This window comes from Nerophis lumbriciformis, linkage group LG18, assembly GCF_033978685.3.
Source record: "Nerophis lumbriciformis linkage group LG18, RoL_Nlum_v2.1, whole genome shotgun sequence".
Classification (NCBI taxonomy): domain Eukaryota; kingdom Metazoa; phylum Chordata; class Actinopteri; order Syngnathiformes; family Syngnathidae; genus Nerophis; species Nerophis lumbriciformis.
The window spans coordinates 17,716,927-17,732,500 of record NC_084565.2 but is presented as its reverse complement, the minus strand read 5'-3'; the positions used below and the strand labels follow the sequence as shown (position 1 = coordinate 17,732,500).

At 38.2% G+C, this 15,574-nt stretch overlaps 1 protein-coding gene across 2 annotated transcripts; it reads left to right on the top strand.

Moving 5' to 3' along the window:
- The first annotated feature begins 1,221 nt into the window (after positions 1–1,221).
- On the top strand, positions 1,222–6,161 carry dmrta2 (DMRT-like family A2). Of its 2 annotated transcripts, XM_061978562.2 has the most exons (3): positions 1,222–1,347; positions 3,323–3,810; positions 4,733–6,161. In XM_061978562.2, exons 2-3 carry the CDS (start codon positions 3,339–3,341, stop codon positions 5,620–5,622), a joined length of 1,362 nt encoding a protein of 453 aa, XP_061834546.1. In that variant the 5' UTR covers positions 1,222–1,347; positions 3,323–3,338; the 3' UTR covers positions 5,623–6,161. The 2 variants fall into 2 exon arrangements, with proteins under 2 accessions (XP_061834546.1, XP_061834545.1); XM_061978561.2 differs by lacking the exon at positions 1,222–1,347 and having other exon boundaries at positions 3,125–3,810.
- The last annotated feature ends 9,413 nt before the right edge of the window (positions 6,162–15,574 follow it).

The window sequence follows — 15,574 nt, the reverse complement described above, 5'->3', positions numbered from 1 at the left end:
ATTGTTTTTTCTAAAACACACCCGGCTTTTTTTTCATGCGCTACGCTAACCTGTGGCGGCTGCAGCAGCGGGAGAGCACCGGGCTGGGGCGGGGAAACAGGCCGAGGCTGGGTCGGGTGAAGCGGCCATCAGGGTGCAGGACAGCGGAAACATGCTGCTACATATGTCGGGTCAAGCAGAGGCTTTTGTTGTCACGTTAAAAGGGTGTTAAAAACTACTCATCTGTTGCGTGGCTCAATGGAATGACAGCCCGCGGTGCAGTTGTGTGTGTGCATATCGGCCTAATGAAAAGGTGCGCTCAGTCACTTTTATTACGCAGGGGGCATTTTTATAATTGGGCCTGCACGAATAATCATTGATGAAGAACCTTTGAAAAGACTGCATTATGGTAAGGATTAAAATTGGCATAATTAAAATAGGTTAATCGTTTTTTTTTGTTTTTTTTAAGTTGACTAAATCATCAAAATAAACCCGTTTATAACTTTGAATATCACCAACTGAACTTTAGGTAGACTTGCAGCGTGAAATTAAATTAAATTAAAGATACATATTGTCGCGTAGACTAGAACTGCATTGCATATGAGCGCTGAAATTAACATTATTTTTGCTAAGGGTCACACATTGAAAGATTAAACCATGGCCACTATATATATATATATATATATATATATATATATATATATATATATATATATATATATATATATATATATATATATCCCTTTCCTTTCGGGGTCGCAAGGGGTGCTGGAGCCTGTCTCAGCTGCATATATATATAAAGTGCATGAATCTAAATTGCAAATACAATTACAAATAAAATATATTAATGGGAGTTGTTTTTGTTTTTGTTGGATCGTGTACTAATTATTAAAAGCGTGTCATAGGATAAAACATATACCATTAGGTGAAAGATTTAAACAGTGCGTATTGTTTTATATTGAAAAGTTTTATATTCAAGTATACAGCTATATTCATTCGCAGGCTGCAGCTTGCATTCATCAATGCGTCCAGGCACATAATTACTTTGAATGTCAAAAAGATGTAGTTTTAATATCGTCTCCATTAGCCTGTTGGCTGGGTAATTAAGGTGCAGATGACAGCAGCGAGGAAACAGATGGCATTTGCTTACAGTGATTCGGGAAGTAAACAAAGAGGAGGGGATGCGGAGGCCATTTTCTTCTTTCTTTTCCTCCTCCCTCATGCGCACTTTTTCATCCAGCTCCTCGCTGTTGTTCACTTTTTTTCTTTCTAAAGTCATGTTTCCCATAAGGCTTCACAATGAAGCTAGAAACATATTTTCGTTCCCATCTTTAAAGATTCTCATTGAGCTGCGTGGGGAGTAAACAGGTGAGTGAGCAGGTGCTGAGGCGGAGGTGCCCTCTTTGAGCCTCTCTTTGCGCGCATTGATTTGATCCGTTTGTCCTAAATGCTCTATTAGATTTGCCATTTAAACATATATCACAGAAAAGACAATACATTTTTTAGCTCAACATTTTTCATAAACCTGGAAAATTAGCAAATTATACCGTACTTTTATTTTTCTCCCAGTAGATACGCCCCCCCCCCCACCTCCCACACAATAATGTTTGTGAGGAACATTGTGAGGAAAATATATTTCTCGGCTTTTATTTAAAAAGTAATAAAATTCATATATATATATATATATATATATATATATATATATATATATATATATATATATATATATATATATATATATATATATATATATATATAGTCAAAAAGTTTGGTACAGTGTACATGGATAATTTGCCAGGTGTATGTGGATAATTTAGGGATGATTGTAATGCGTGGCTTTAAAATTGAACAAGAAATGATAATACAATATTGTCAATATTTGTTGGGTTTTTTTTTGTTGCTAAAAATGTACTGTATAATTACATGTTTTCTATACAAATTCACAATGTTTTACTCCTAATCTAATGAGACAGTATTTGCAGTCAAATGTTTTCATCTTGTGAATATATTCAAAACATAAGTTGTGATACAAATAAAAAGATTAATACATTTACCAAAGTAAAAAAAATGAATAATATATTTCAAATGCAAATATAGGCAATACAATAGTAATTTTGATGAATTTGGTTTTAGTCATAAACCCGTGCCTCTGCCGACATCTTCCTGTCCAAACCCCGTGTTGACCAAAGAAAATAATCCATGTATTATAATTTGACATTCGAGCGCCAAAATAACGCGGGTAAATGAAGCGTCTCGTGCTGCTGCTAACACGGATAGTTGTCTTGGTGAATGAAAGCTCAGTGAGTCTTGGAGAGAGAAGCTGCGACTTTGGAAGAGTCGAAGGTATAAACGATTTAATTTCAGTGAAAATTACCTAATATAAAATAATAATAAAAACACAAACATTAGAAGAGCATAACACAAAATGCATTATATGCTTTATGCATGTCATGCAAAATCTGTGCATGGAACGAATATAACTTTCTTTTTTTTTACTGTGTATGGCACAGATCTATTATTCAACAATAATAGTAATAATAATAAAAATATGACAGAGTTGTAATCTTTTTACAACTTTGTCATTAAGAATCAATCAACTTTTATGAATACAACATATGATCTATCTATCTATCTATCTATCTATCTATCTATCTATCTATCTATCTATCTATCTATCTATCTATCTATCTATCTATCTATCTATCTATCTATCTATCTATCTATCTATTCGTCTATGCGTTATCCGTCTATCTCTGTCTGTCTCTCTCTTTGTGTGTGTGTGTGTGTGTGTGTGTGTGTGTGTGTGTGTGTGTGTGTGTGTGTGTGTGTGTGTGTGTGTGTGTGTGTGTGTGTGTGTGTGTGCACGTATACACTACTACATCTAAAGTTGAGTTATCCTTTCAGATCCTCAACACTTAATATTTTGGAGTTGCTGCTGCCACAGGGGTACGTGGGGAGTGGTGGGGGTGGGTGGAATGAAATAATAGGAAAAAAGAAAGTAAGAAGAAGAACTCAGGTAGACACAGTTGAAAAATGAAGCAAGCCAATCAGATTGCTCCTTTCCCCTTTCGGCCAATGATAGGCGCCACATTGTTGTCAAATTTGTCTAATGAAAATGTGACAGCAACAATAGTGAAGGAGGAAGAGAGCGCTCTGTAGCCACTGACGATCTTTGGAGGAAGTTAGTGTCTCAGGCGGTGTCCAAACGTCATACACGCTTTGTCTTTCAGGATTTGCTTCTCTACTTTTTTGGATTTGAAACTCAACACGTTTTTGCTGGATATGTCGGCAAAGTAGAAGTGGTCCTCTCAAAAACATTTCCTCATCTTGTGTCCACTTCCAGTATACTGATCACCAAAATGGATCTCAGATCGGAACTGCCCAGCGCCTCCTCCGCCTCCCAGGTCCACCCCGCAGCAGTGGCGGCTGCAGCGGCCGCGGCGGCAGTCTCCATCCCGGTCTCCATGGCAGGGAGCCTCCTCCGGGGTCCCCCTCTGCTGCTCCGCGCCGCCGACAAATACCCCCGCACACCCAAGTGCGCCCGCTGCAGGAACCACGGCGTGGTGTCGGCGCTGAAGGGCCACAAGCGCTACTGTCGTTGGAAGGACTGCATGTGCGCCAAGTGCACGCTAATAGCCGAAAGGCAGCGCGTCATGGCGGCCCAGGTGGCGCTCAGAAGGCAGCAAGCGCAGGAGGAGAACGAAGCCCGGGAGCTGCAGCTCCTTTACGGCACCGCAGAGGGCCTGGCCCTGGCTGCCGCGAACGGCATCATTCCTCCGAGGCCCAGCTATGAGGTGTTTGGTTCTGTTAACAGCGAAACAAGCAATTCTGGTGAGGACAAAAACTACTTTATTTACTCATTTATGTGTAGTCTGTTTACTTGCATCTATAATCAACATGCTTTCATAATAGCTATTGTGATGTGGTCCTTTTAATTTCATCTTCATTTCCCCTCGGGGATTGATAACGTACTTCTGACTCTGATTCTGATTAGTAGGGACAAACGGTAGAAAACAGATGGATAGTTCCACCTGCACAATTAAAAAAAATTGTGACTTCCCTGTATAATATGAAAATGTATTTTAAACATTTTTATTGGTCAATATTGTAAGCTAAATATTTTTTCACAAGGTAATATGCTCAGTTTTTTATATTATAATTTAATTTGGTTTGGCATTTGCAATGGTTCAAGAAATGAGCTGATTTTATATTTTGAAAACATGAGCCCTAAATGCCCCCAATTAAAGTTGTAGTAAAACATGTTTATTTAATATACGATGAAACAATATCTGCTAGTCATAATGTTTAAACAGCAAAAAAAAGAGCATATTACTTACTATTTATTACACGTCAATGCAGCTCTTCCTATTGAATTTGTAGGTAAAACTTTGACAGTTTTTTGCTTAAATTGTACTAATATTTTGAATATTGGAGCATCACTTTAGAAATATTGACTTCAGTCACATTAGTAAATTCATTGTAAATATTTTATTCAAACTGTCTTCATACTTTAATATACATATACCTCTATGTAGCTTGAGGGGGATGAACTGTTAAGTCATTGGACCTTTCTGAGAGCTAATATATTTGTTATGTAAAAAAACACTTTTTCTAAATCTGAAATTCAGCCCCAACCAAAAACATTGCGTGTAATCAATAACTCGCTTTGTACCGCTCAATATAGTTTTATCGTGATCCTAACAGCATTGGACCTTTTAGACCTTTTATTCATAGATTTTGTTTTTGCCAACAGATTCAAGCGTCCAGAAGTTCGAGTTATTCCCCAAGGGTCAGCTTTCCGATCCTTTTCCGCAGCAGCCAGGTGGAAAACCGACCGAGAGTGACTCAACCCAAGGAATCTCTTCCCCAGACGGCCGTCACATAGGCTCTGGCTCTGAGAACGGAGACAGTGAATCCTTCATAAACTCTCCTGTAGCCAAACCTTTAAAAGACGACGAGGAGAATCCAGAATCCATCAGTTCTCTCGGTTCAGACTCCGGTTCCGAGACTGACAAAGATGAACAGGAGCCTTCCCCATCCTCCGCAGCCTCCAGGCACATGCACGCCATCGACATTCTGACTCGGGTGTTCCCAAGTCACAAACGAAGCGTGCTGGAGCTCGTCTTGCAAGGCTGCGGGAAAGATGTGGTGCAAGCCATTGAACATATCCTCAACAACGGCGGTTCCAATGGAGGTAGTTCTGCTCAAGGTGCCAGCAAGAGGCCTGAGGAGTCATGGAGCGGAGACCGACTGCTACAGCAGCAGCCGCAACCTTCACCCACCTCATCTGCAACAGCCCCGACTCGACCTATGCTTCCCGGGGCCATGTCACTCAGTAACCGCTCGGCCTTCTCGCCCCTTCAGCCCAATGTCCCTCCCTTTGGAGCCGACCCAGGCACCTATCCGCTGAGCACCCACCTGGGACTCAACCCTCTGCGGCTGGCTTATTCCGCTCACAGCCGGGGTCTGGCCTTCATGGCCCCCTACTCTACCACCGGGCTCATGCCCACTCTGGGCTTCAGACCACCAATGGACTATGCCTTCAGCGACCTGATCCGAGACAGGACAATGCTGCATAAGGAGCAGGGCTATGCCGGTGGTCTTTACGGGCCTCTTGTCAACAACACACCGGAAAAACAGTAACAACAGGCAGTCGCTCAGTCGCTCAGTCGAGCACACACTCACATTGTACACGTGCACACATTTCATTGTGATTGTAGTCACATGTGTTTGAATGTTGGCAAAACATGTCATGTGCTTTGGCTGCAGGCAAAATTAAAAAAATATGGCTTGGAGTGAAAATTACATAATTTTTGCCTTTTACATTGGGAAGGTTTACAGCATGATTCTTTTTTTTTTTTTAAAGTGGTTTGAAAAACAAAATCAGCAAATCACTGACTTCCTTTTTCACAACAAAATAAAGTTATAATAACCCTGTAAATGTTTAACTAATTGATGTGTAAAAACCACCATCATCGTCATGTATGTATGTATTATTATTATTATATTATTATTTTACCGTTATGTTTTTGTATTTATGTCTTTTTCCAACAGCCTGTAATGCTCTGTTAATATTTTACTTTTCATTTAATGCACTTATCACCAATATTTTGTGACAAAAGTGCTGCAAATCCTCTTTCTAATGGAACAACAACAAGCTGTGTCGTCACATTGTATGAATATGCTGGAAATAAATGTTATTTTTAAAAAAACGTAACTGAACCTCTTCTTCATAATATTGTATTATCTCCACACCACAAAATCATATATTTATTCTTATATTTATTGTTGGTGCATATGTGTGAAAAGTTTTCACACATGCAGTTCTACATTCTTTGCGGTGAAAAAATGTAGAAGTGCATTCTATACGAAAAATGCATCTATTTTTTAAAATTCTAATTCTTATACACAAATGTTTTCTTTAACACCCATTCTGTATTAAAAATGGTTACTACTTCAAAGTTTCTCGACCGATTAAAAAAAATTCTAACACAAAACTGGGGTGGACTGAGACAAAAACATTACAATCCACATGCAAATATTTTGCCATCTAATGGGGTGAACTGTGCTTAATGCAAAAACCCTTAATACGTTTACTATCCATCCATCCATTTTATATACTGAACAATATCACTTTATATTCTGGAGCCTTTGAATGATTATTGATATCTATGCGGTGGGTTACTTATTTGCTCTTAAAAAGTTTACTGGAGTAAGTGTGTATAGATTTGAACCAGATTACATGCAAATATTGGCCTGCATGAATTAAAACCAGTTTATTGAAATTAAGACCAAGTTCCATCCATCCATCCATTTCCTACCGCGTATTCCCTTCGGGGTCGCGGGGGGCGATGGAGCCTATTTCAGCTACAATTGAAAACAATAAAATAATGTATTGAAAAATTGACAAAATGTTATTGTAAAACAGAACATATACATATACATAGACAGTATGTGCATACTGTCTATTTTTTGGTAATGTAGTATTTCATTGTTATATCAAAATTAATATAACAACGTGTGTTACAACTCAGTTAACTAAAGTACTGGACCATGTAGTATTTTTTTAGTGATTATTTGATTTTATTAACAACATAGGGGTTTTTATACCTTCATCAAATGTGATTTGTTTTGATTATTTCTACTTACCATCAAATTAGAAGTAATCAAAACAAATCACATTTGATGAAGGTATAAAAACCCTATGTTGTTAATAAAATCAAATAATCACTAAAATAATACTGCATGGTCCAGTACTTTAGCTAACTAATACGTGTTTTCTATGTATTATTTCAATTAAAAGTTCATAAAAAAGTTAACCGTTATGAATGTTTGTCACATACACCAATTTATCAAATATTTCGCAGGATTTCGACACTGCAGTGTTCCTTAACACTCATCCTTAACGCATTTCCTTCAAACATTCTCTCCTCTGAGCGCGTTTGTCGTTTCGGCTTCAAACTAACACATATATGGGGGCCACGCTGAAGCAGCAGAATCGGCGCTGTCAAATGTTTTGTATTTTTTTCTTATAAAAGGATATTATTCTACTGAAGAAGTACAGGGTTTGTATGTATGTATGAAAGCTCTGCCCTACAAAAACGTTTGTCTTTTTTATCTCTTAATTTTTCTGCTCCGCATTGTATATTTTTTTATTTAACTTTTTATTTTTTATTGGGCGGTATAGCTCGGTTGGTAGAGCGGCCGTGCCAGCAACTTGAGGGTTCCAGGTTCGATCCCCCCCTTCCGCCTTCCTCGTCACTGCCGTTGTGTCCTTGGGCAAGACATTTTACCCACCTGCTCCCGGTGCCACCCACACTGGTTTAAATGTAACTTAGATATTGGGTTTCACTATGTACAAGCGCTTTGAGTCACTAGAGAAAAGCGCTATATAAATATACTTCACTTCACTGATTTGTGTATTTTTAAATTTTTTACTGGAATTCTCAATTTTTTCTATCTAATTTTTTCGTCGCTCTCTTGCATCACTGAGTATCTTCGTTAAAATGTGGCTGGGACTACTGGGCCTCTTTAAAACTCTCATTGGTCCATTGAGCCGAGTATGTTTGATAGACAAGCCACTGGGCCAATCAGTCGTCACCTCTCTGACGCTATTGTGGGTGTCTGAGCAGTATGCTGGGTGTTCTGTCAAATATAGCAGCTTCCTCCAAAAAATAAACCAGTTGCATAGCTCGATAGTAGAGTTTATTGAATTACGCAGTCAAGTAAAAAAATGCAACTTTGAATTTCGAAACATCGATTTGGATATCAAATAACGCTCCGTAAAAGTGCTATTTTTTACTTCAAATTGGAAGGAATTATGTCACCGTACAGAATAGACAAGTAACCATTTTAGATAGATCCAGGTTTAACCGTTTTTTGATTTGGTTTGTTTCCTGTTTCTGCAAATAATGGTAAAAATAACCACAACAAATACGATTTTAATGCCTATTGAAGAGGAAACAGTCGGCCCCATATCCAGATCGGATCTACGGCCTTCTGCTGACTCCTGTTGGCTAATTGCATGTACTGTACACTTAATATTTCTGTTTGAACGATGATTAAAACTTAAAATGTAAAAGAGTAAGTGTAAGTAAATGAAAGTAAAATAGCTACTTATTTGTGGAATAACAACGTCTAGGTGAGGAGTCTACACGAAGGAGCTGCTAATTCTGATGTTTTGTTCAAGGAAAATAGTTGAAATATTTGCGTTTGTGCATGTGGGGCACACCAGGGCCGTAACTAGGATTTGACGCATACCAGGTAAAAAAATGGTGGAAGAGAAACTTTGAAAGTCTCCAGATTAAAAAAAAAAAAGTGGACTTGATGAGCTTCGTGCGTTGCGGTGGGGATCAAACTCTCATCAGACACATTTTACCTTTGGCCTTATAACGTAACGTAACTGTGCTGCCACTCTACACACAGAATAATTCAAGACACCGGAAACAGTGTGACAGTATATTGCCATAGTGAGTAAAACCTAAAAACAACTGGTTCTATTAAAACTTACATAGATACGATATTACAGGCATTTTTAGACGGATTGCATGTTTGGTTCTGGAGTTATGTTTATATAACTTTCATATACAGTACTGTCATATTGAGTAAAAAAAACAACTTGTGTCTTTGCAAACCTTACAAAAGAAAAATGTTCTAGTAAAACTCACAAAGATACATTTCTTCGGGCATTATTAGACATTTTGCATGTTTGATTTAGGAGTTATGTTTGGAAACATTTTTATTGCTTTTTTTGCATTACCTCAGGATCCTAAGCACATTTCTTTCATATTGAGTATAAACTACTTTTTGTATATGTTTCGAGTAAAACTCACAAGGATGCATTATTTCAGGCATTATTAGCCATTTTTCATGTGTGGTTCAGGAGTTATGTTTAAATAACTGTCCTATTAAATAACTGTCATTATAAGTAAAACCTAATTGTTCTATTTGCAAACCTTACAAAAACCAATTATTTTAGTAAAACTCACATATATATAATATTAAAGGCATTTTTAGACAGATTGCATGTTTGGTTGTGGCGTTATGTTATATAACTTTAATATGACATGAGTATGACAGTTATATTGTCATATTGAGTAAAAAAAACCTTACAAAATATTTTTTTCTAGTAAAACTCACAAAGATACACTTCATCAGAAATAGTTAAACATTTTGCATGTTTGGTTTAGGAGTTATGTTTGAATACATTTTTATTGCTTTTTTCGCATTATCTCAGAATTCTAAGCACATTTCTGTCATATTGAGTAAAAAACTACTTTTTGTGTTTGCAATCCTTAAAAAAGCATATATTTTGAGTAAAACTCACAAGGATGCATTTAGCCATTTTTCATGTGTGGTTCTCCTATGTTTATGTTTATGTTTAAATAACTGTCACATTGAGTGTGACAGTTATACTCTCATTATGAGTAGGACCTAATTTTTGTATTTGCTAACCTTACCAAAACACCTGATAAAACACATAGATATTACAGGATTACGATTGCATTTTTGGTTTTGGAGTTATGTTAATATATCTTTTATATTTAGTTTGACAGTTTTACTGTCATATTGAGTAAAAAAAACTCACTTGTGTGTTTGCAAACCTTACAAACAATATTTTTTCTAGTAAAACTCACAAAGATTCATTTATTTAGGCATTATTAGCCACACTGCATGTGTGGTTTAGAAGTTATGTTTGAATACATTTTTATTGCTTTTTTTTTTTTTTTACATTATCTCAGGATTCTAAGCGCATTTCTGTCATATTGAGTACAAAAACTACTTTTTGTGTTTGCAAGCCTTAAAAAATGTATCAAATGCAAATGTATCGAGTAAAACTCACAAGGACGCATAATTTCAGGCCTTATTAGCCATTTTTCATGTGCCCTCCCGGATTTTCCGGGAGACTCCCGAAATTCAGCGCCTCTCCCGAAAACCTCCCGGGACAAATTTTCTCCCGAAAATGTCCCGAAATTCAGGCTAACCCATAATATAAACAGCATACCTGCCCAATCACGTTATAACTGTAGAATGATGGAGGGCGAGTTCTTGGGTTTATTGTTAGGCAGTTTCATTAACGTCCTCCTAGCGCGGCAACAACACACAACAACAGCAGCAGTCACGTTTTTGTATACCGTAAAGCAGTTCGTCTGCCGTAAACAGCAATGTTGTGACACTCTTAAACAGGACAATACTGCCATCTAGTGCATTTGATGAAAGCACTTTTGTGCGTGCCACACATCAATATCATCATCAGAGAGGGCCCTGTTCAGAATGGTTAGAAAAATAGTGACAGAGAATAGAACAAGGATGGACAATTCAACCTTTAACTCAACAATGAGTAGATGAGTGTTATGTGTGTGTATGTGTAAATAAATGAACACTGAAATTCAAGTATTTATTATATATATATATATATATATAATAAAGTAAATATATATATGTATACATATGTATATATATATATATATATATATATATATATATATATATATATATATATATATATATATATATATATATAATAAAAATACATATATATATATATATATATATATACATATATATATATATATATATATAGCTAGAATTCACTGAACGTCAAGTATTTCTTATATATATATATATATATATATATATATATATATATATATATATATATATATATATATATATATATATAGATATATCTATATATATATATGAAATACTTGACTTGGTGAATTCTAGCTGTAAATATACTCCTCCCCTTTTAGCCACGCCCCTAACCACGTCCCTAACCACGCCTCCCGACTAATTTTTGTTTTTGCAAACCTTACAAAATATTTTTTCCCCAGTAAAACTCAGAAGGATACATTACTCCAGGCATTATTAGCCATTTTGCATGTTTGGTTTAGGAACTATGTTGGAATACATTTTTATTGCTTTTTTCACATTATCTCAGGATTTTTTAGAACATTTCTGTCATATTGAGTAAAAAACTACTTTTTGTGTTTGCAAGCCTGAAAAAAGCATATGTTTCGGATGCATTATTTCAGGCATTATTAGCCATTTTTTACGTGTAGATTAGGAGTTAACTGTCATCTTGGTTATACTATCATATTGAGTAAAAAACTAATTTTTGTTTTTGCAAACCTTACAAAATATATTTTTTTTCAGTAAAACTCACAAGGATACATTACTCCAGGCATTATTAGCCATTTTGCATGTGTGGTTTATGAGTCATGTTTAAATACTGTAACTGTCATATTGAGCGTGGCCTAAATTTTGTATTTGTAATCAAAATATCTGATTTTGGTAAAACTCACATAGATTTAATATTACAGGCATTTTTAGACAGATTGCATGTTTGGTTTTGGAGTTATGTTTATATAACTTTCATATTTAGTATGACAGTATTTGTCCAAAAAGTATTTCAGTAATTCCCCACACTTTGAAAATGGGGGATGGAAATATAGATGTATTGTTATATAAAAACTAACTTGTGTCTTTGCAAACCTTACAAAAGATAATTTCTCTAGTAAAACTGACAAAGATACATGTCTCTAGGCATTATTAGCCAATTTGCATGTGTTGTTTAGAAGTTATGTTTGAATACATGTGTGGTTTAGGAGTTATATTTAAATAACTGTCATATTATCTATTATATCTATGTTTACTCATAATGAGTAAAACCTAGTTTTTGAATTTGCAAACCTTACAAAAACAACGGATTCTAGTAAAACTCACATGGATTCAATATTACTGGCATTTTTAGACATTTTGCATGTTTGGTTTAGGAATTATGTTGGAATACATTTTTATTGCTTTTTTCGCATTATCTCAGGATTTTTTAGAACATTACTGTCATATTGGGTAAAAAACTACTTTTTGTGTTTGCAAGCCGGCGTGGCGAAGTTGGTAGAGTGGCCGTGCCAGCAATCGGAGAGTTGCTGGTTACTGGGTGTTCAATCCCCACCTTCTACCATCCTAGTCACGTCCGTTGTGTCATTGGGCAAGACACTTCACCCCTTGCTCGTGACGGCTGCTGGTTAGCGCCTTGCATGGCAGCTCCCGCCATCAGTGTGTGAATGTGTGTGTGAATGGGTGAATGTGGTAATCTGTCAAAGCGCTTTGAGTACCTTGAAGGTAGAAAAGCGCTATACAAGTATAACCCAAAAAAAAAAAAAAAGCACATGTTTCGAGTAAAACTCACAAGGATGCATTATTTCAGGCATTATTAGCCATTTTTTATGTGTAGTTTAGGAGTTAACTGTCATATTGAATGAGTTATACTATCATATTGAGTAAAAAAAAAAGAACTTGTGTCTTTCTAGTAAAACTCACAAAGATACATTTATTCACGCATTATTAGACATTTTTCATGTGTGGTTTAGGAGTTATGTTTAAATAACTGTCATATTGAGTGTGGCATTATGTGTAAAACCACATTTTTGTATTTGCAAACCTTACAAAAACAACCGATTCTAGTAAAACTCACATAGATTTAAAGTTACAGGCATTTTTACACATTTTGCATGATTGGTTTAGGAGTTGTGTTTGAATACATTTTTATTGCTTTTTTAGCATTGTCTCAGGATTCTAAGAACATTACTGTCATATTGAGTAAAAAATAATTCATTGTGTGCACTTCTGCCGCATCGCCTTTTGTTACATTTTTGGACTTATTACATTTTTCCCTTTTTGTTATTCAACCTTGTGATCCTAGAGCTCTGTTCAGACGGGAGGCCGTCTCTGCATCCCGGGGTCAGTTCTTAACATAATAACCGGCCACATCATGGACCCCGCAGAAACCGACCCGGTCAGAAGAACTCTGCACCAACAGGCCAAGAGACGAGGCCAACAGGAAGAACAGTTTGGCGTGTTTGGGGCTTGTGTCAGGTTCCGACGATAATTTCCTCGATGAGTCTGTAATTAAGCGTTTTTCCATACCCGTTGCTAAGTTACATAAACCTAGAGTTGTCCGATCCCTGGACAGAGGCCACCTGGCGAGTGTTATCCAACAGACCCTTCCGTTATCTCTTCAATTATCTGGAAACCATTTTGAATCAATCATTTTTCTGGTCATTCCCTCTCGTTCTGCTCCGGTTGTGCTTGGGCTTACCTGGCTATCTAAACACAATCCCCATATTGACTGGGCCAAAGCTACAATAATTAACTGGGGAATTTTTTGTCATTCACATTGTCTGAGGTCCGCATGCCCTCACACAGGGTCCTTGCGTGTCGTGATTTGATTTGTCGGTTGTGCCCACTGCTTACCACGACCTTAAAGAAGTTTTTAGCAAGGATCGAGCATTGTCGTTACCCCCACACCGAGTATTGTAGTATTGATCTCCTCCCTGGTGCTATACTCCCTTCTTCGCGTCTCTACAACATTGCTCGACACAAAAGACATTCACTAGAGGACTATATCACCACTTTGCTTGCATCTGGTCTTATCCGTCCCTCCAACTCTCCACTAGCCGCCAGGTTTTTTTTGGTGGAAAAGAAGTATAGGACACTTTGCCCTTGCATCGATTACCGTGTCCTCAATAATATTACTGTTAAGAATAAATATCGTCTCCCGCTTCTCGACTCAACTTTCAACCCATTACACACTGCTAGACACCAAATTGGACCTCCGCAATGCTTACCACTTAGTCAGAATTAAGCAAGGAGATGAATATAAAACTGCATTCAACACACCGCTAGGACACTTTGAATACCTGGTCATGCTTTTTGGCCTCACCAATGCTCCTGCCGTTTTTCAGGGCCCCATCAATGATGTCCTGCGTGACATGCTCAATCGTTTCATGGTAGTTTATTTGGACGATATCCTCGTTTTCTCGCCTACCCCTGAACTACACGTCCAGCATGTTCGCTTAGTTCTCCAACGCCTTCTCGAAAAACGTCTGTCTGTCAAGGCTGAGAAGTGTGTTTTTCATACTGAGTCAGTTCCTTTTTTGGGTTTTATTGTTGAGAGGGGGCGAAGATCCATGCGGTGGTTGATTGGCCCACACCCACTTCTAGAAAGCACCTCCAAAGGTTTCTAGGTTTCGCAAATTTTTATCGTCGTTTTATCCGTAATTTTAGTCAAGTAGTGGAACCAATAACGAGACTTACTTTCTACTAAGCTTCCCTTTTTGTGGGCCTCAGAGACTCAGTCTGCTTTTAATAAACTCAAGTCTTTGGGTTCTTGTCCACCCTAACATTTCCTCTTAATTTTTTGTCGAGGTTGACGCATCTAACTCCGGCGTTGGGGCTGTTCTCTCCCAGCGCTCCACCTCCAACCAGAGGCTGCACCCCTGTGCCTTCTTCTCACGCCGCCTGACTCCAGCGGAACACAATTATGACATTGACAATAGAGAGCTACTCGCCGTGGTGTTGGCGCTGCAAGAATGGAGGCACTGGCTGGGGGGCTCGGAGACCCCGTTTGTGGTGTTCACAGACCATATATTCGAACTGCTCAACGGCTCAGTCCCAGACAAGCAAGGTGGGTGTTATTCCTAGCCAGATTCAACTTTACCATGACCTTCCGCCCTGGCTCCCAGAATGGTAAACCAGACGCCCTGTCGAGGATGTACTCCTGCCCCCGAGGAAGAGGTCAAGACCGAGACGATCATCCCTCCATCACGAGTACTGGGAGCGTTGCAGTGGGACATTGAAGGCCGCGTTAAGGAGGGACTCAAGAACGTTCCCTCTCCAAAGAACTGCCCTCAGGGGCGTTTGTTTGTGATCCCAGAGCTCTGTCCAGAAGTACTGAACTGGGCCCACAGCTCCAAGGTCGCCTGCCACCCGGGCAGTACCCGTACCTTTTTCCTCCTATCCCAGTGCTTCTGGTGACCAACCTTCAGGGCTGACACCAGGGATTTCGTATCTGCCTGTGCCACTTGTGCCCATAAAAAGGCTTCACACCGGGCACCAGCTGGTCTTCTGCGCCCACTTCCCATTCCCTCCCGCCCGTGGTCCCATGTAGCGTTGGACTTCGTCACAGGACTTCCACCATCCAAGGGCAACACTGTGATATTGACTTTGGTGGATTGTTTTTCCAAGATGGCCCATTTCGTCACTCTTGCCAAATTGCCCTCTGCACTCGAGACTGCTGAACTGCTCGTAC

Coding starts and splice junctions, on each gene's coding strand:
- dmrta2 (XM_061978562.2), top strand. CDS start 3,339: ATGGATCTCAGATCGGAACTGCCCAGCGCCTCCTCCGCCTCCCAGGTC. Junction 3,811..4,732: donor CAGCGAAACAAGCAATTCTG/GTGAGGACAAAA, acceptor TTTTGCCAACAG/ATTCAAGCGTCCAGAAGTTC.